Source organism: Spodoptera frugiperda, chromosome 30 (genome assembly GCF_023101765.2).
Source record: "Spodoptera frugiperda isolate SF20-4 chromosome 30, AGI-APGP_CSIRO_Sfru_2.0, whole genome shotgun sequence".
Taxonomy (NCBI): Eukaryota; Metazoa; Arthropoda; class Insecta; order Lepidoptera; family Noctuidae; genus Spodoptera; species Spodoptera frugiperda.
Window position 1 is genome coordinate 5,529,507 of NC_064241.1, and position 21,200 is coordinate 5,550,706.

The 21,200-nt window shown below is 33.9% G+C and overlaps 1 protein-coding gene and 1 long non-coding RNA gene across 3 annotated transcripts in view; one reads left to right on the plus strand and one right to left on the minus strand.

Annotated features, from left to right (window-relative positions):
• The window catches only part of LOC126912808 (uncharacterized), a 114,637-nt gene that overhangs the window by 45,525 nt on the left and 47,912 nt on the right, over positions 1-21,200 (plus strand). The gene's annotated exons all lie outside the window — the stretch shown is intronic.
• Positions 764-21,200, minus strand: part of LOC118269541 (solute carrier family 46 member 3) — a 34,238-nt gene continuing 13,801 nt past the window's right edge. For both annotated transcript variants that reach the window (XM_035584677.2, XM_035584678.2), the window contains exons 2-8: positions 20,127-21,061; positions 11,810-11,969; positions 4,731-4,832; positions 3,787-3,924; positions 3,498-3,581; positions 3,049-3,205; positions 764-2,704 (exon numbers count right to left, since the gene is read on the minus strand). In XM_035584677.2, the coding sequence (XP_035440570.1) occupies positions 2,473-2,704; positions 3,049-3,205; positions 3,498-3,581; positions 3,787-3,924; positions 4,731-4,832; positions 11,810-11,969; positions 20,127-21,044 (1,791 nt within the window). In that variant the 5' untranslated portion in view covers positions 21,045-21,061 and the 3' untranslated portion in view covers positions 764-2,472. The remainder of the gene's footprint in view (positions 2,705-3,048; positions 3,206-3,497; positions 3,582-3,786; positions 3,925-4,730; positions 4,833-11,809; positions 11,970-20,126; positions 21,062-21,200) is intronic.

Genomic DNA, 21,200 nt, shown 5'->3' on the forward strand with positions numbered 1-21,200 from the left:
TCACACAACGCAAGCATCGTTTCACGTCGGTTTTCCGTGAGGCCGTGGTATCACTGCGGTTGAGCCGGCCCATTCGTCCCAAAGTATGACTATTTCACACTTTTGTAATGTGAACTTTTGTGTTTCATTGATTGACCGTCCGATTGCGATTTGAAAAATTCGGAAAATTCTTCACCAGAGGCAAACTTTACAAGAAGCAAGATCAGCGACTTTTATGCCAATTACCATTCAATATCGGAATTTACTTACTATTTTAGGGATATCTGCTTCTACTGACTAGTAGGTAATAAATTCCCTTATAACGGGTGTCCCAAAATCCACGCACGAAGAAATTTTGATAGAAAAAATACTGGCTCATAATTAATAATTGTAATTTTTTAATTGATTTATATTACTAGTATACAGTATGTATAGGGATAATTATAGAATAGCATATAGGGTAAATGACCTTACATACAGCAGGAGAAACAATTTAATTAGGTACTACATGAGTTAGTTTTCTGCTCGTGTAATTTCCAGTTTTAGTGGATTCTTTGGGGTTTTTGAAGAGTAAGGTTTATATCAACAAGCTCAAGAACACCCACGCCTTAAAGGAGGAAATTGAGCGCTATGTCAATATCAAATTCAGCCACATTTACCTACGTAAAACAATAATGGAAAATTTCAACAAAAGAGTGCCTTCAAAATCCACATACTTAATACCCTTTACAACTCCACAGAACACGTGTAGATACCTACTAAACGAAAATAAAAACCGCAAACATTAAAATTTAAAAATATTTATTTATTTTTCATTGAATAAGTACTCACACAATATTAATAACGATAACAACTACGTACAATTAACTTATAACTAAATACCTACACTAAAATATATCACTTCATTGGGTTTGCAAAACTTTCGTCTTGCGAGTTTTTCTTTCTACAAACAATACATAATTTTCATCTTACAAAGGTACCTACTTGGAAAATAACTGCCAGCCTCACGATAAATTTATTTTCAAAGTGAAATAAGACAAAAAGAAAGAAAACATGAAAATTAAAAAACATATAAAACACCTTTCGTCTTTTTGGTAAGTTACGGGACATATTTATTTATATCATTTCAGAAATACAACAAAACAAACTGTTTTTAATTTTAATCTTTAGGTCACTTCGAATTAGAACGAAATTAGATCTCCAATAACATCACTGCTGTAAGTATGAGTGATCAATGTATAGTGTAGTAGCCTGATCAATTTCGCAAAGCAATTTCCTGCCGTTAAAAGTAACTAATTATTTTACTTATAAAAGGGACTTTAAATTATTTGTACCATACATTACAAAACTTCCAATTTATCCAACATAAAATCTGATTTAAAATAGATCTAAATTAAATATGAACTGTCAACAATTTTATATTCGTCATCTTTTAAATGTATGTCAGTTAAATTATCTGGTTCTTTTAAAAAATGAGAAGGAAACTGAAGTGTCAAATATGGCTCTTGTCTAAAGTCATTATAAAAATTAAAGATCACAATTAATATTTTCATTTAGAAAAAAAAAACATTGATTAATTCATCATTCAACATTTTAGATTAGGAGGATAAATTTGGGACCAGCCTTTTATTTAATTTTTTTATCAATATCACAAACACATCACTATATTTTTTTCATTATTCTATCGAAATATTCCAATTTTCTATATGAACTCTTATCTTTTTTCTCGTATTCAATAGGTACCAAGAGAATAGAAACGACAAGAGTAAGATGGCTTCACTTAATTAAAATTCTCGTCAGTAATCTTTAAACGTCATCGTAAAATTATTGCGGAAGAAGTCCTATTAAGTGATGAAGAAACTGATTCAGCGTCTAAACAAATAGTCGTTACATTTATGAAGGAACATTGAAATATGTTTAATAAAATATATTCAGAATTTAGTCATTTGTACTAATATGTATAAGAGCGCTAGAAACGAACAATAGCTATCTAGTAATGCAATCATTTAGCACTAGGTCTGACACTAAGACTCCGAAACAGGTCTATTTGTCCCTTACAGGTGCAGAGGATGGCCACCGGGGTGCTTTTAGTGAGGTAAAAATCCCACACTCTCTAGTCTTCTTTTATCCCCAAAAAGCAAGGCGCCTTTTGAAGCTTTCCTCCCGTCATAAAAAAAGGTCCGACATAAGAAAATTCCACATTTTTCTTTATGTTAATCATCACAGTTACTATAAAATTAGTTTTTTAATAAACAACATTATTTACGTGTAATGAATTTAATGAATAGTTCTAGGAAGTCTAAGTATATGAACCTCTATAAATAGAAAGTACGGGTATTTCACAAATCTATCTTGTGCATTGGAATACATTCATTCTTAAAACTAATCTGCTATTGCCTCTTCCACAAAATAATCTCCCACTTGATAATTTCTATTAAGTTTCATTAAATTCATAATTTTATTTATTTTATCCGTAACAGCATCTGTCTTATCTTAGTGTTGTACTTTGCTATTGTTTACAATACTTTCAATAAATCCCATTTCTATTTGTGATTGTAGAACTGTTTCTTCTTTTTCTTCTGTTGTGTTGACATTGTCTTTTTTCTCCGTTTCATCAGTCTCGTAGGCTTTGTTTTCTATACCAACCTTCTCTGCATCAGCTCTTAGTTTAGCTTCATTGTCAAGGTTGGCTTGAATGTGTTTCTTGTTGGCCAGGTACAACCACCTGTAATAATATTAAGATCAAAAATTAGGACCCTTCAGATTTAGACATCAAAGTCGAAATCAAACCATTTATTTCAATTAAATCAAATAGATACTTTTGAAATCTCAACAAATAAAGAAAGAATAATAGTGTGTCAGTCTGTCCGTCGGTGAAGCTAAGTGCTCGATCCTCTATCTAGATTAGTTAAAATTTTGTTTGTAACTACAGTCATGTCAGGAATTCATATGAATCAGGAAAATTCATAATACGCTCGGTGTTAGGCAATCGGTTCAAAGGTTTTAAATACAATGAGATTTACGTTATTTCTTGTAAAATTATTTTTTCTTTGAATATCTAATACTTACAAAAATATAAGAACAGCTGGCATAGTAAGTGCTCCACCAAGAAGGAAGAATGCTCCAGGGAAGGTCTTGATGGTACTCGTATACACGGTGGTATACATAGGAGCGTAGATTAAGGGCATCATTGCTTCAGCTACACCGTAGAAGGAATTTACTTTGCCTGTGAACAATAAATTATCTCTTTTAGATGACGATTAATAAAAAAATACCTTTGTTTACATTTACATTGTATGATATCGAGTGAAAAAACATAGCATCTACTAGTTTTAAAAATCAATTGTCTATTTAAAATAAAATATTATGTATCAACTAAAAACTCCCAACAGATCCAATAGTTAACATTCGTATCATTTACAAGCGCAAGCGGCGCGTTAACATCAGTTGATTGGTTGGTTCGATAAAACTCTTAGTGATACCAATGAAATCCAATAGATGGCGTTACTCTTACTCACCCAATTCATCTCTGTCCACTAATTTGGAGACCATTGACCTCATTGCAATAAATGACGTTCCGTTAAATACTTCTATCAATGGAGCTGTAAATAAAAAAGATATTGAATTATTTTAATATCAGACTATATACAGTGTAACTCAAAAAGAAAATCAAACAAAATTCAGCTTACAAGAATTGCATTTTCTTCATTATTAAGTAAGTATAAAAGAAATAAGAACATCATAATTTAAATTTCTCTAAAATAATGGAGTAAATCACTATACATAAGTATTATAAAATATACACACCTATATAAATATGCCAAGTCTTTGTAGCAAAGGCGTACATAACGCCAGCCAGAATCTTACTCGTACACGAAATGACACCAATGATGGCATCATCAAATTTCAGTAAATGACTAAATACACCGACCGAAAATAAAGTACCTGAAACATATACTAAAATCATTAGAAAAAAAATACATAAAATCAAAAAATAAGAAATACACATTGTTGAAATTGCTATGAAAAGAAACTATCGAATAAATATGTATATTCCTTTTGTTTTACTTAAATTATAAAATTATTCGAACCCATAATAAATTCCTTGACACAATAAAAATGTAATAATAAGTCTATCTATAAAACGTAATTAATTTTCTTCACAATATAATTTTTTTGCAGTTTTATTCAATTAAGTACTTTTTACAAAAACATATTGAAAATTATGTTATAACTACTGTTTTCATAAATAAATTAATAATACGTTATTTATTCAAGTCATAGAATATTCTTTTTCGCACTGAGAAAAGTTGTAGTGATGCTAATATCATAAATTCGAAACTTTATATGTTGTTTGTTTGTTACACCTTCACGTCAAAACGACTATAGAGGTCCAGACGAAATTTGGAACAGGGGTAGATTCTGGTCTGAATAACACATAGGCCCTAAGCCCCATGTTCGGTACATTTTTTCCGCAATAATGTACGAAAAGATGAAACTTGTTTCGTCGTGTCGTGTGTCGCGGAATGCTGCTCATGAATATGAGCCTCTAGCATGGCTTGAAAATAATCGAGTTCCTCATTAAACAGTTACGTGAATAAGCCGATAATATAATAATTAATTTAGTATGTCTCACGAAAGTTATAATGAAACTTGTTTCGTATTGTATTTGATTCCAAAAAAAACCTCTAACATAATCTCGATGACTGAAAAATTATAAAATCGCCTATATAAAAGAAAATTATCCTCACCTACTAATGAAGTACACATGGAGTAAGTAGAGAACATGCTGAAGTCCACCTCGTTCCAATTGAACCTGTATCTCGTGAACAGATACATTACTGACATCTCACCTGGAAATATACAAATTATTTATTTATTTATCGTTTTAAACATTAAGGACAATTAAACATTAATAACATTAAGGACATTAAGGACTATATTATAGTTGAAGTACATAGGTACTACATTTTTATAACGTCACGCCTTTAATCCCTAAAGGGGTAGGCAGAGGTGCACATTGTGGCACATAATGCCAATGTACACCCACATTTCACAATTTATGCTGTAAGTCCCATGTAATAGGTGGTGAGCCTATTGCCATATACCAGGCACATTTTCGAAAAACCGAAAAAAGCCTAGTAATACTTCGCCCGACCCGGGAATCGAACCCGAGACCCCTTGCCCGACAGTCGCACTTGCAACCACTCGGCGAACGAGGCAGTCACGTATACGTATAACATAAAGGACCACAGATAATATAGTTGAAGTAGATCGGTACTACATAATATTGCTATTGGAATTTCTTCCTGTAGACGGCAGGAAAAATAGTTAAGACATACGACATATTATTTATATACCTTTACTAGTGATAAAAGTAGTATAATATACTACTTTCGGTCACACAATCATTGAAATTTGCTGTCATCATATAGTATAAAACAAAGTCGCTTTCTCTGTCCCTATGTCTCTTTGTATGCTTAAATCTTTAAAACGAATTTTGATGCGGTTTGTTTTAATAGATAGAGTGATTCAAGAGGAAGGTTTATATGTATGTATAATACATGCATAATATATCACCATGGCACCCATGCGAAGCTGGGGCGGGTCGCTAGTTTGAAATAAATTGAAGTCTTCTTTCAGTGAAATCGTCTATCTATTCGTACATTTTTACCGTATTTAAAAGAACCTTTACCCGGTAGCATTGTCGAGAGACAACCAATATACTTATACATAATGTAAACATAGATGTTAGATCATTAAAATAATACTTATGTTGGATTGTCCGTACCTATTGTTACAAGAACATAATTAAAATGATAATAAAATACATAGCAACTACCACCTTGTTTTCTTTTTTGTTATAAATCTACTACCTAAGTTGTTGTTAAGGAAAAATCTAGTTCTATTTATGTAATAAGACGAGATTGAACTTAATATAAAATAAAAATGTTATTACAGCTGCTGACGTACAATAAATGAACGATGATAATAATTATTTGTAATACTGTATCAAGAAATAGAAACCATCTAGCAAAGTACTTATCTTCTAAAATTGCTACCACCGAAGAAATCTCTTAAAACTCTTAAATACATTGACGTTGATATTGTGTAATTTCGTACTCTTGAGCTATACTTAGATGTCCTGGTGATACGGAGGTTTAAGACGCCCGCTGCCCATGCATGAGAACGCTGGTTCGCAACCTCCCAACAGCAAGTACCAATGTGACTTTTTCCTAGTTATATGTACTTTCTAAGATTATTTAGACTAACGGTGAAGAGAAATATCATAAGGAATGTTTGAAATTGCCAACCTGCATTGAGCAAGCATGGTGATTAACGCTCAAAACCTTCTCCATGCCAGAAGAACTTTCGGTCAGCAGTGGCAACACTAGCGCCATTTGCATCCATATGAATCTGAATTGCGTGGATATGGAACTAAATGGTAATATTGTGTCTAGCTTTATATTCAGCTACGATTAGGGTTGTATAGTTTTGACATTGCATTGATTTCCAGATCCAATTTGTGCTCCAAGATTCATTAGCATCAGAAAGTAAAATCTTTAACTTTTCGGTAACTGATCATCAATACAAACTTACTACTTATTTACTACTCTTACAAGAGAGGTCTTACTTCGCTAGTATAGTAAAAATGTTCCGACTGTATACTGATAATGATAAGGTTTACATAAAATAAACAAAAGAAGTCTGGTATCCAATTATACCATGGTATATTAATACTTTGGTTTTGTAACATTCCAAAGAGCCCTTGTTTACATGGAATGGGCCTTGCTCACTACTCACTAATTATTACCTAACCAACAAAACATATAAATAGTGACTATATATAGCAAATAATTCCTAGAACAACTCAAAACATCCCTTTTAATATTGTGTAGCAATATTTCCGCGTTAAAAACTCTCCTATTATGAAGGATGGAAGGTTCCATGGAAACCTACGGCCTTTCTATTTTTGAAACACAAGGCGTGGGCACTCTTGCGCATGCGTCGCGCAGACAGCAACAGATCGAACTGGGTGTAGACTAAACTGCATTACGTGTACCTGGATATGAATAGTTTATACCGTGGGGCTGAAAATAAGTACATAGACTAACATCACGGATGGTTCTTTTATCTAGTTTTAATAGTAAACCTTGATTTGGTTGTTCTGGTCCGTCAAAGACGTATTCGTTTTTATAGTTTGTATTTCTAAAAGTTTTCTATTTTTCAGTATATGGTAATAGGCTCACTCCCTATTACATGGGACTTATCCAAGACAAAATAATGGTGAAAAGTGGGTGTACATTGTATAGCGGCATTACGTGCCTTAATGTGCATCTCTGCGTACCCCTTGGGGGATAAAAGGCGTGACGTTGATATTTTTTACTTTCCGAAAGGATCTCATCTCAAAGATGACAGGACGGTGCAATTACTGAAATTTTCAAAAATTGTTGTAAACACAATAATGTTTTGGTAGACTCGTGATACGAACTTAAGACTCGTTTTTCGAAGGTTAAGTTATGCCTATGAGGTAACACTACATTAAAAATCCTGCTACTGCCGTTTTCCTATAAGTGTCGAATAAGAGGTCTTGCTCATAGAAATCGGTATCGTACTTCATACTCAAGACGCACATTAGTATTGAGACCAATCAGATAAAAGGATTAAGTATTATAAAAACACATAAAATGTCCATTATATGTAACTTTAATGCCTTAGTATTACGTAGTATTACATAACAGAATTCTTGATTGATTTCGCAATAAATCTCGAACTTAATCAACAGAGATTAATTAAATGCGACTTTGATAATGACTGAGAAACATTTGCTACGCACATTGCAATCTGCGGAATTGTGTTACTTGTTTTTTTTTTTTATAATTGTATCGCAATTTTGTAGTTGTTTGTTGTGGTTGTAAGACAATCTATAATATAAAAATAAGTCGGGTTTTCCTTCCTGCCGCTATAACTCCAGAACGCACGAACCGAATTCCACGGTTTTGCATTAGTTGGAAAGGTCTCGGGCTCCGTGAGGTTTAAAGTAAAGAATATTCAACATTTTACAATGGTGCCGAAACGTGAGTTCGCAAGGTTTGCTAGTTAGTTACTAAATAATAATTAACAAGTTAAAATTTTACTACTTCTTTATTACATTTGACAGGAGACTAAAGACAGCTTCGTTACAAGCTCTTTAGCAGCGTGATCGAAAGTACGACAGCTGGGCATGGATCTCGGATATCGATTCCCGCGTCGGCAGAAAGTTGCTGGGTGCTATAGGCTTATATACATTGTATAGCGGCATTACGTACCATAATGTACATCATTGCCTACCTTTACGGGGATAGGTGTCTAAGGTAAGTAGACTCATAAGTTTCTTTCGGTAAAATTTTCCTTTACAACTGCATTGGCCAGAAACCTTAATACATAATGTGTATGCAGTTAGGTACTGCGAAATTGTAGGACACAACCTAACCTCTTACGACACACTTAAACGTCCTCTAACACTTGTGATTTACAACATTCTTGGCACTGTTTTAGATACCTAATACCTATGTTTTTGTAATATTGTTTTAGTAGTTCTGACACCTGTACAAAATAAAGAAAAATCCATAATTATAAATAAGGAAGTGTAAATGAAACCGTCGATAACATAAACCTTTTCGTACTACATACTCGAGACGACTATTTTTCCAAAAAATAGAGTAAAGAGTTTGAAAATTTTATTGAAATAAAAGTTCTAAATTGAAACGAATTAAAAAGCTACCATCTTAAAATAAATCGCGTCGTGGAAATCACACCAATATTATAAATACAAAAGTTTGTTTCTTTGGATATTTGGATGTTTGTCCGTCAATCACGCTGAAACTACTTAACGAATTTTGGTTTACACACAGGGTATGAACTGACTTGGGTGATAGAATACTTTTTACCCCACGAGAATGTAGACGAAATCGCTGACAAAAGCTAGTTAACAAATATAGGATAATGATTGTAAGAATAAATTGACACACTCACATAGACCACAAGGCACATCCACATATGGATCCACATAAACACCATTATAATAAATAATATAAAAATATTGTTTTTGCTTTAGGAAACCATCGACCTAAGCACCATAGCAGATCATTATCGTTGAAGCGTATCATGCATTCCCTTCCCATTGAGGACTTACGAAACATGGCATTAAAGTAGGTGAGCAAGCAGATCAAAACGTTCTAGGGTTATCTGTCTAGCTATCATCAGTGGAAGTTCCAGCTACCAACAGGTCTTATCTTCTACCTGTTGAACGCTTTCGTCCATCCAAATGAAAGAAATAAAGTGTACTGAAAGAAAATCAAGAAACCATATGTGTTAAAACTTTCTCTGTGTGATCACTAATTTCGTTCAAAATGTATAGATTACGTTAATAATTAACGTTTCATTTTGAAAAACTTTTTTATTTAATTTTTTATTTAACGTTAAGTCTAACATTGCTAATGTATCAAGGGATCGATCTCATTATCATGTGTAAGCGGTCGCTACTGCCAATAGACAAGACCGATATTAAGGAAAAGGTCCCCAATACAATTCCGATATTAGAAGAAACAAAGAAAAGCTTCCTAATACAATTATAAATTATTGTGCCACACAAAAATCTCCTATGAAGTGCAGAAACTAACAAAAGAAAAATTTATTTATCTTCAAACAACTCGGGAAATCTAACAACGAAAGAAAACGAGAACCTTACTTATTTCACTTCAAAGTGCAGTCTGAATGGTAATATATGGCCTGAGTCAGCGTCACTTGCATAGTGCAAGGAAAGCGAAACTAAGAGAAAGTAGTGGCGTAACTAACCCGCAACCGCGATGGAAACGTCACTTCATTGCCAAGGGCGTGCATTATGGACAAGATAATGCCAAGCAAATCCGGTCCCGAGATATATAGCTGAACTTTCGCTGATCGCTGGATAATTTTGCTTAGGTTGGATATTCAGAATTTGTTCTCATTGATAAAGAATGAAATGAATAAAGAATGAGAGACTGTGATAACCTTCTCTCCTCTTAATTCTTTGCATGTTAACAAAAGTACAGTCTTAATGAGTACGATTTTAGACCTTATACTAATCGTATAATGCATTATTGTTGAATGAAATTAGTCTCCTTGTAATAATATGTTGCCAGGGAATCAGCATTGAATTATGCTCTTTAGTGGTTGATTTGTGTCGTTCTAATCTGTGTAAGTACATTTGATTTGATAAATAATTTCTCTAAGATGCAACTTATCCTTAATAAAGTGTGATCTCACACTATAATGATCCGAAGAAAAAGCATTAGCACCATAAAATTTTTCTACAAAAAACCTTGAGAAGTCATCTTGTCTTCAAATATAACATGCAAATTGATTAAATCTGCAATTTAACGTAATTCAGGTCAATGTTAAAAACATGTTTTCGAAACCAATTAATTAAATTGCAATCTAAAATCGAATTCAATGATAAAGATACAAGTGGTGATAAAATAAAGACAAGATGCTTCGCCCTGTTGTGATTTCATCGATCGAAAGTTCTAGGGCTCAGGGCATTGCCGGTGTACAGACGACCTACCTTTCAACCCCCGCCACCCCTTTACAACCCTCCAAAGTCCCGATCAATAAACTGCATCCAGCTATCGTGATTGGTCGACCTAAATGATAACAGCCAATCAAAATCCTTATTTATAACGGATTAAATTGGATGCGCGTTCGAAGACTGCTAGTGTATTTCATTAAATGTTGCTGTGATTTATGCATTCGGACATTTTAGTGACTTACTGTAAAATGTATTTTTTTTGTAAGATAAAAACAGGAATCTATCAAATTGATCTATTATTCTATAAACTTTATTTAAAACACGTTTTATGTGAAGAAAGAAAGTATTAAATATATAGTGATACCTACTGTAACTAATACTTAGTGATAAAACTTGTTTGGCTTTATTCACATTTCAAATCTGTACATCGTATTTCTAAATGAAGTCAATACCCTTGCAACTTGTTGCGTGTACTTTCATTCAGTTTGTGTCGTGGTGACGTTCATTATCGTTAGATTTAGAGAAATACTCACTTATTTATTTTATATCAGCTATTAATTATCAACGTCGTTTTTATGTAGTGTGTGTTTGGAATATGTATAGAAAACATAGAAAGATGCTGCCTGATGGGAGGCATTTGCGTGTAACGTTTAACGTTACAGGTTATACTTTTTTTATTTAATACGTTGCCCCACGCTTGCATTTTCTCCTGTGTCGTGGTCCGTTTACAAACATACAATTTTACATACACATGATACCCAAACCCGAAATCACAATTTGTGGATCACACAAAGAGTTGCTCCGTGCGGAAACCGAACCCGTTACCCGTAGCACGGCAGCCGGCTGTCCAGCTACCGCGTCAATCGTGCAGTCAGACTTTGGGTTTACTCAAAGAAAGTGTATTATCACGTGCTGTTAAGGTAAGCGTCCTTAGACCCATATCGTACGGCACGCATTCCGTATGACGTCATCAGTACGCATCGCATGTATCGGATCAGTGGACGCAGTTGTATGAGTTTCTATACAACACTTCGCGTGCGATGCGTACGATGCGGGCATGTGGACGCTTACCTTTAATGTTGATGATAAAATAATTACTCATAGGGCGAATCCACAACACTGCGTTGCGGCGTCGCATCGCAAAAACGACGTCGAACCGCAATGCGATGCGATGTCGCAACGCAAAAATTTCATCGGATACGACCCACCCATGATACCCACTGAACGCTAGCGCGTCGCCGCAAAAGTGTAATGTAGATTCCCCCATAGTTCTCAACTCACCATAGATAGGTCCAATGATAACGCACATCACGACCACCAGCATGGTGACCCTCAGTCTCCGGTTGTTCGGTCCTTGCTTGAAGGTCACCATCACCGTCTCCTTCACGTAACGAGTGTCGAAGAAATTCCGCAGCCATTCGCACAGATTGGCCGCTGATTTCTGAAAATAAAGGAAAATTAAGAGATTAAATTTTACGTAACCCCTGAGCTATAATAGGTTTTCGGAGCTACGGACTACCTAGCGGGTTTACCGGGGCTCCGGTTCGAAAAGCAGGAGTAGCAACGGGGTGGTTTTTAGTCAGTAAGAGTCTGACACTCCCTCTCGCCTCGCCCAAGGCGAGAGAAGTCATTGGATGATTATCCCCCCTCAAAAAAAAGCTATAATAGGTTATATTTAACGACATTTTGATACCTAACAGTACAAGTAAAGGCTTAGTTTAGGTGCTGCGCCACGCTAAGTAAATTTTAATTAACAGATGGTTTAGGGTGCTTTTCCTTCAGAGATTTGCTATGAAACTATGCTAGAAAAATGTAATAGCTAAGCAACGTAGCATCCACAGCAACGTAGCATAAGAAAAATCGCCTGTCGTAATCATTAAGTATGTATATTTTGAACTTAAGTACCTATATCGATGTATATCGATACAAACAATGTTGTAACATTGTTTGAGTGATAACAAACATTACTGAGGCGTTTCAATAGTACAGTATGATAGGTTTTTAACTACCTAGTGCCTAGCTTCACTGACTGAAAGACATTTTTTTTTTATTTGTTAACATTTTAAAAGTACTTATTTATGATTTAATTGGAATAAATGACTTTAACCAATTTCGATTTAGTCAGTCTCGACAATTTTGTAATATTATAGAGTGTATTTCAAAACATGACATAAATTTTATATTTTGTCTTTACTCTTTTCAACTTCTCTATAAAAATAAAAAATTGTGAAAGACTTCGCATTCAAAAGTCGACCATACAAGTGCTCCAGACGGATCGGACAGACGAAAGCTTCGGGAGTAAAAATAAATAATCAATAGAACGTTAGGTAATGTTTTTATCCAGAGCTGAGTGGAAATGTACCGAACAGTATTATAATAAAAAAAATATTATATTATTATTGAATTTTCAAATTGAAGTTAATAAATGACTAAACGGTTCAGTAGTTTAAAATACGTAACATTATGAAGAAGACATTTTAAAAAGAGCTTAAGAATTCAGCGTTTTTTAATTGACTACTATGACAAAAGATACCAAAACAAACTTAAAGATATACAGATTGACTTGGTTATCGCGGTGGCTGGGTGACCGGCTGCCGCGCAACATGTCGTGGATTCGATTCCCTCACGGAACAACGAGTGTGATCCACAAATTGTTGTTTTACGTCTGGTTGTAACGTGTATGTGAACTTGTATGTTTGTAAACGCCACGATACAGGAGAAAATAATAATCAGGGGCAAAGTCTTTTTTAAAAAAAAAAAGAGAAAGAAGAAAAGAATTGTATTATAGTCGTAGTGTGTAAGTACATATGTTCGGAATCTTGTAAACATCCTTGTATTGGCTTTTACAGCCTCTCTAGGCCGATAAAAATAAACGAATAGAGCAATTTAATAAGAGGCTTAAGTACATGATATTTTCCTTCTTTGAACATGTTATTGACGTCATTACAGAGTACCTTCAGTGGAAAAATTATGCCTTTATTTATTTTTATAAGGAGGCTCTCAAATCAATCCTTATTTTTCATTACTGTGTAATGTATAGCAAACATATTATTATGTTTTATTAACATCACGCTCAGCTCGTTGCCGTCCACTATCATTCTGTTGCATGCTATACCGAGCTCGATCTTCAGCTATTTGTATTACCGTTTCATTTTTTTTTTTAGGGGTGAAAAATCATTCATTGGCTTTTGGGCGAGGCGAGAGGGAATGTCAGACTCTTACTGACTAACAACCACCCCGTTCCTGCTACTGCTTTTCGAGCCAGTGCCCGGTTCGGTAACCAGGACTGCCTAGCAGTCCGCAGCTCCGAGTCAAATATTACCACCTCTATGAGGATATCTACAATTTTCCTAACTGGTGGATACAAGACCTCTAGGTTTCCCTAAACGTGGTATCACAACCCTTCAACCAATTACACTATCGAGCTTAAATTCCACATCTCATTGACAAATCTTTCAATAAAATTGGAGTCTTAAACCTCGAAACTGCGGACAATGTAACAGGTTACCGGGGCTCCGACTCAAAGCAGGAGAAATAATAAGTGGTTTTTAGTCAGTAAGAGTCTGACACTCCGTCCCGCCTCACCCAAGGCCGGAGAAGTCATTGGATGATTTTCCGCCCTCAAAAAAAAACCTTCAAATCCGAATAACGATTCACAGTACTCAAAAAATACAGAAATGCCTAAAAATCTAATACTAGAAGGAACTATAAATGATTTAAAAAACATCACTTTTTTACAACTTATATTTTAAATAGCATCATCAATCAGTTACGGCCCTGACGATTGAAAACGTCGACGCTATCTTTAAAAAAATATTGTATCTTTCCAAAGGTCGCATTCTGTCAGTTAAATAACTTGTTGAGTTCATCTCCGGAATCCAAAAAAAAGGTTATCGCAACATTGCGAAAAAATAAAAGGCTGTGAAGTTATTTATATTGACATGTAAATAAGGAACTAACTAGTATGTGAATTTAATTACCTGGATATAAATTCTATCCTACTAAAAATATAAATGTGAAAGCTTATGAAAATATTTATAAGTATAGCCGAGGTGAGATATGTTCTGTCTGCTCGTTTACCGGTATAATACCCTAAAAAAGGTATAATGTTTCACAAAAACTCTAGGACGGACTTGAATTATATTTGGCCAAGTGATAGAGTGTGATTATAATCTTAAATAAAGCATAGGCTATTTTTTACTGTTTAACCTTTTGTCTGTCGGTATAAGAGACACAATAGAAAACACATTGTGTCTCTGAGCAGCAGATCTGAGTTTCGACATACAACAGGTTTTACTCAGGTACAGCCATTACCAGAAGCTATTACTAATTATGAAAGACAAAATAAAACTGGGATTTTGTTATTTGGCAAATTTATTTTGGTTACTAGAATTATACAATGAGGGATATTTAATAGAATCATTTTATTACAATGTAATTATTAGTATTTGCTGAATATACAATCTGTGCGCCTCATTGATGAGTGGTAACAAGGAGTATCGATCAACTTATAATGGAAGTAACAAACTGCGAAATATAATAAACATATAATATACAAACATATAGTATATAAACCTACCTATATAATCTGCCTCGTGTTCTCTTATATTTAGAAGCAGCTATTTTTATTCGATCTTCGCAGAAAAACATCTCCGATAGACCTTCTAACAAGCAAACGTATTTCCGATTATACAAACGACATCATTTACACGCCATGATGAACAATTACGTTTTTTCTCATGGATATCAAGACAGTATAATGTGCGTAAACGCGGAGGCTGTTCTGTGGTCAATTAGGAATCCATTGCAGTCAGTCGCAAAGAAATCTATCCTATAACTAGCTTCTGCCCGTGACTTCTTCCGCGTAAAATTAAAAAAAATTAGGGGGTGAAAAATAGATGTTGGTCCATTCTAATAGATACGGGATAAGCACAAAAAATTTCATCAAAATCGGTCAAGCCGTTTCGGAGGAGTATGGCAACGAAAACTGTGACACGAGAATTTTATATATTAGATGTTAAATGACTGGGCTCTTATACTTAAGTGATTAGTGCCATTAACGCATTGAAGTGTAATTTGTGTGTAAGTGAAATAAAAGGAAGAAAACTGTTTACTTCTATGTTAATCCATTTCAATCATGCAGTTGAAGCTTATCATCGGGGTAGCACAGAGGTTTTTTTTATATAATATAAATTAATCTCCACGGATTCGAGTCCGTGCCCTTGTTATACAAATACACTAGCGGACCCGACAGACGTTGTCCTGTCTACACGTCTTTAATTTGAAAATTTTAAACTTTTTTTAATAAGCTAAAACATTCTGGACCTTTTTGATGAAAAATGTTATTCAAATGTTATGACAATATCTAACGTCATTAGTATTTGACACTGCGATGGTAGCACCGTCTGTCGGATCCAATGTAAAACATTCCAAAATCAACAACTACTAATAAATTAAAAACTAATTAAAAAAACATTGTCCAGCGGACAAAATTGTGAATCTAAACCATTCTCCCCCCTTCCCCTTGAACACACACAAAAAATTTCATCAGTGACATACACACTTACAGAAGAATTATATATATAAAGATATACAAATAGTTATAATTTACAAAAGCACAGAAGTTAAGACACACGTTTCTCATGTATGAGAGTGGAGTAGATCTTTTTCCTGATGCTATTTCTTTGTAAAGGTCTTGCCAATGCTATCAACACTTATTTTTACATCAAGTATTTTACTATATCATGTGCGTAATGTAGGTATGTAAACTTTCTTTCATTTTATTCTTTTATTATTCATAATTCAAAGACGTGTTTTCTAAAAACACAATTAAATAGACTGACAATTAAATAACTGTGTACATATAAACATATTCTTATTTTTCATCAAAAATAATCAAGTTTGTTATCTGAGTCTCAAACACAAAACAGTATTTTTTAAAAGCTTTGGTCCCACTAGGATTTTCTCCTGTGTCGTGGTTGCGATTACAAACATACAAGTTCACATGCACATGACACCCAGACCCGAAACAACAATTTGTGGGTCACACAAAGAGTTGCCAGCCGGTTGCCCAGCCACCGAATCAACCGTGCAGTCAAATATTAATACCTGTATGAACATTACTTGATTGATTGACTAATTCTAGATCTCAGTTTTAAGCGGTGTGCCATTGAGGCTAATTACGTAATACACCTGAGGTGAATGTATCGGCTATTGAGATAATATCATACATGTGTCGGCCATGGCTAAACCAAATGAACTAGTGAAGGGAATACCTACATGTAGGTACTAATTTGAAGCCTTAAACGCACTTAAAACATGCACTTTGTATGAAACTGCGAAGGTAGGTTTGAATAATAGAATTATACCCAAGTATAACTGCTAGGACTGAAGAAAAGTGCATGTAGTTCTAATACTACTAATACCGTGCACCTCTGTTTCTGCTGGTATTTTCAAGCCATAATAATAAATTAAAGTTATTCTAGCTCCTATAAAAATTAAATAACTGCAATCACAAAATTGGTGGTACCTTGTCAAATAATGACCTGCCTACCAAACTGCATTATAATGCACTTTGATTACAATTTGACGAGAACAATCAAAAATATTAAGGTTGTTTTATTAAACCTTGCTTTCAAAAATAATACAAAAATAATAAACAGTTTTTGTTTGACACAAATGTCATGAGTATTGACCCCTTACTGAATAAAAAGTCTTCCGCAAGAGCCCGAACGAAAAAACCTAAACATTTTTTCCTCACTTTTTGCTTAAAAACATTAAAACTATGAAAAATAATTGATTATTTAATGACCATGAAGTAATAATTATATAACAGTTTGCAAGTTCAATGACTAAAATAGATTATTCGTGCGTGACAGTACAAAAAGTCCGTCAACTTGACCTACAATCGTGTCACACTCTGATGCAAGGAAGGTCTGCAGTCTAGCATTTTCTATGAAAGGCTGTTTAGTAATTAAGCCTACTTAATTACTGGTGAAAGTGATTACTTGGGAGTGTTTTTATAGTAACTTGAAATTGAATGTCATAGTGAGTTAAGAGAAGAAGTAGAAGTTAAGAGTATCTGTTTGTTAAGCACGAAGGTTTAAAAAGGATTCTAAGTTTAAAATATCACATGATCAAAACTTAATTAGTTTATTTAACAGTAAGTAGGTAAAAATCGTGACACTAAGGCGCGGTAATTAAAAAAAAAATAGAACCGTAGTTTGTGTTGTGACTAATGGGCCACGGTTAAATAATATCCTATCTATAATTCGCTAGTTAGTTAAATCATTAAGGTAATAAAATAATAAGTTTATTATTAACATTAATATTAAATTGGTTTTATTATTAAAAAGATTCTTCGAACTTAAACAAATAAAAGAAAAAATGTTTATAAATAAACTCATCGTCGTATCGTTTTAGCTATTTATATTATTGTTTTATTAATTTATTATTTACTTCTATAGCATGTTAAAAACACTATTTATAATCTAAAAGTAATGTTATTGAAAGTTGAACTGAGTCAGATATCATTTTCTACTGCATATTTTCTCACTTCATAATATTGTATGTCTCAAGTCATAATTCATAATATTTACTTCGGTTACGATGACTGCTTACCTTGCCATCAGGCTGGTTGTAAGCATTGTTGCTATCGATAGACTTTACTTAGGGTAACTGTTCATGTTGTGTCATTTGACGAATGCATGCATCCTTCACAAACAATACACGGCATACAAATGACAAACGCTTGCATCTTGCTTATAAACAATGAAAATTGTTCTTGAAGCTGCTACGTTAATCCCGCCTATATTTTTGACGAATGCATGCCATCGTCAAATGACACAACAGGGACAGTTACCCTAAATAAAGTCTATCAATAGTAACAATGCTTACAACCATCCGACCCACAAATACGTGGTCCGTGTACCTTTAACATACCTGACGACAAGAATAAAATCGAAAACTATTCATTGTGTCTTATACAACTTTAATTACGTAAGCTAAATTGTTTTATTCAATACCAGTCATTCACTGTTAATTAAAAATCTAGATTAAACTCATTGTAATTTTAATAAGAATCTAGGCCTATAAGAGCATTTAGTACCTACTAGTTTAAGAACTTAAAACCAGTTTTGTTTTTCTCTAATCCTAATTTTAAGTCTCTGACTGCCAATAGAAAACCGTTGAAGGCAAATCCTCCACTAACGTCGATCACCTGTGACCACCACGGCGTTCAATATGTTAAACGAAAGATTTAATTACCCAAAATAATCAATCTTAGTTTAGAAAAATAAGAAATTATTAAGGCTTCGCTTAAGGTACCGGGAAATTAAATATTCTCCATCAATTCAATAATTCTTGCTTGAAAGATCAACAAAGATCCAAATGTAGGTATGTACATCCTTCCAATTTTCACCATTATAATATTAAATGGATATGAGAAACTAAGTTGAGTTGGAACTTAGTACCAGAATTCTAGATAACAAAATAAAAACAGATGCCTGATTTAGGGCATGTACCAGTGATTTACCTTTATACTTTGAATGTACGACCTCGATGGTACACAATGCAACTTATTCCAAAACGCAAGGCTACAAATAATAGGGACAGAGGTGGAGGTTGATGACATTACGAAGATTACCGAGTATTAGACTTAAATTATACTAAAATCCTTGAAAAACTAAGCAATGCGGTAACTCAAACAAAAACAAATATTACCTTTTATGACATAAATAACAATGTTTAATTTGCATAGGAAGTATCGTTGCTAAAATTGATTTGATAACATCAAGATGAAAAGGTGAAGGTTACAAAAAATGCATTGAAGTTAATACTAGAGATAAGGAAGAGGTAGTTCCTGTTAAATACATGCCAATACATAATGTATCTGACATACATAAATACGCTAAGTCACGATTGAAATAATCCCTTCTCTTTTAATTAATTTACGTGAATTCATTTGCAATACTTTTTAAAGTGTCATTAATATATCAATTACTATTCAAGTTCACCGAGAAACCCAATATTTGTGGAAAAAATAAAGATTCAAACAACTGTCAATCACTGCTTCAAACTAGCTAGCCTGTCTAGCTTGAATGATACATGTATCCTACCTGATAATTATATTATTTCATCAGCCAATAAACAAAGATAAATAAATACACAAAGGGTGGTAAATAATACTCTAGAACAAGTATTTATAACAGTTTAGTAATGGAAATATTTGTTACACAACGACCACACTCAATAAATATGACCATTCATAACTCCATAAGCACCTTTTGTCTCATCTCATTAACGCCTCATCCGTGTATAAAATTATTCAAATTAATCTGTCACTGCGATCTATAATTAGTTGCAAACATCAATTGGACCGTAACCGTTTATCTTATCGATCCAGTAATTACGATAAATACACAAAGCCTCTTGTTTCGTTCAACGAACCGTTTAATCAAAAATAACTTCCAAGGTGTCTAATGTACTTAACCAGACCTTTAAGATTATAATTTATTGCAAACGCTCTTAATTAACCACTCTGGAAACAAACATCACGTTTATGGTAATAAAATGTCAATTAAAATAATTTACAACTTACCACAGACGTGTCGGACTTCTTCACTTCTTTGATGCGCACGAAGCAGTAGATGAAACTCAAAACGTATAACGTCGCACTAACAGAGAACACACCATATAAGCCAATTTTTCGCACCAATATTCCACTAAGAGCTGCTCCTACTGGCACACCTACAGAGTGAAACAGATTCACAATGCCTATCCTCAACGTCCTTTGTTCCTCCGTAGTTATATCTGCTATGTAACTAAACACTCCCATAAACATGGTAAACCAGCCACCAGTTAATGCAGGAAATATAGCTTCAGTCACAGCCGCCACTTCCACAGGTAGTTCGTAGAAAAAATAAGTATTCACAATCAAGCCTATACTCGTCAGGAATTCGCCAATGATAGGTAAAAGCATACATATCTTTCTCTGTCCCACTCTGTCACTGTATGCCCCAAGAAATATTAGGATTCCACATGGCAAGAATGACTGCAGTACAGTCTTCCAACCAGTTACTGATGCGACTAACGTTTGTACAGCTTCTTCTTCTGCAGTAAAATTAGCTGTTTCTCTTCGAGTCAAAGCATCACAAATATGGTGATCAAATTGGAGGTTTACTCTACAGGCTTTTTCTAAATAAAGATTTTGTGTTGCAAGCACAGACAAAACTGAGGGCATCACATAACAAGCCAGAATAGGTTCCACAGTAATAAGAGAGATCATACGTCTTAACTTTTGAAAATGACTTAGTCCTTCCCAACTTTCTTCTTCAACTTTTTCATTTTTGTTACTTTCATGCTCTTTATCCAACTTTATGTTTGTCATATTATCGAATTCTTTAGTTTTACTAAAACGATTTTTAATTACATTAGTTCCATTTAAGTCACCACCATTAACATTAAGAGTTTTATCAGCAGTTTTGTTATTGTCCGCATTTTTGCTATCCACAGCCATGACTACGTCACGCGTATCTGAAACAAAAACATCCTTTATTATTAAATGTACTATCGTAATATTTACAATTGTAACATACTTTTGTTCTACATAATATTCTGTAAATCTTTTATTATTTTTCTCGTTTGTTATGATTGCTAAACGAATCACCGGACA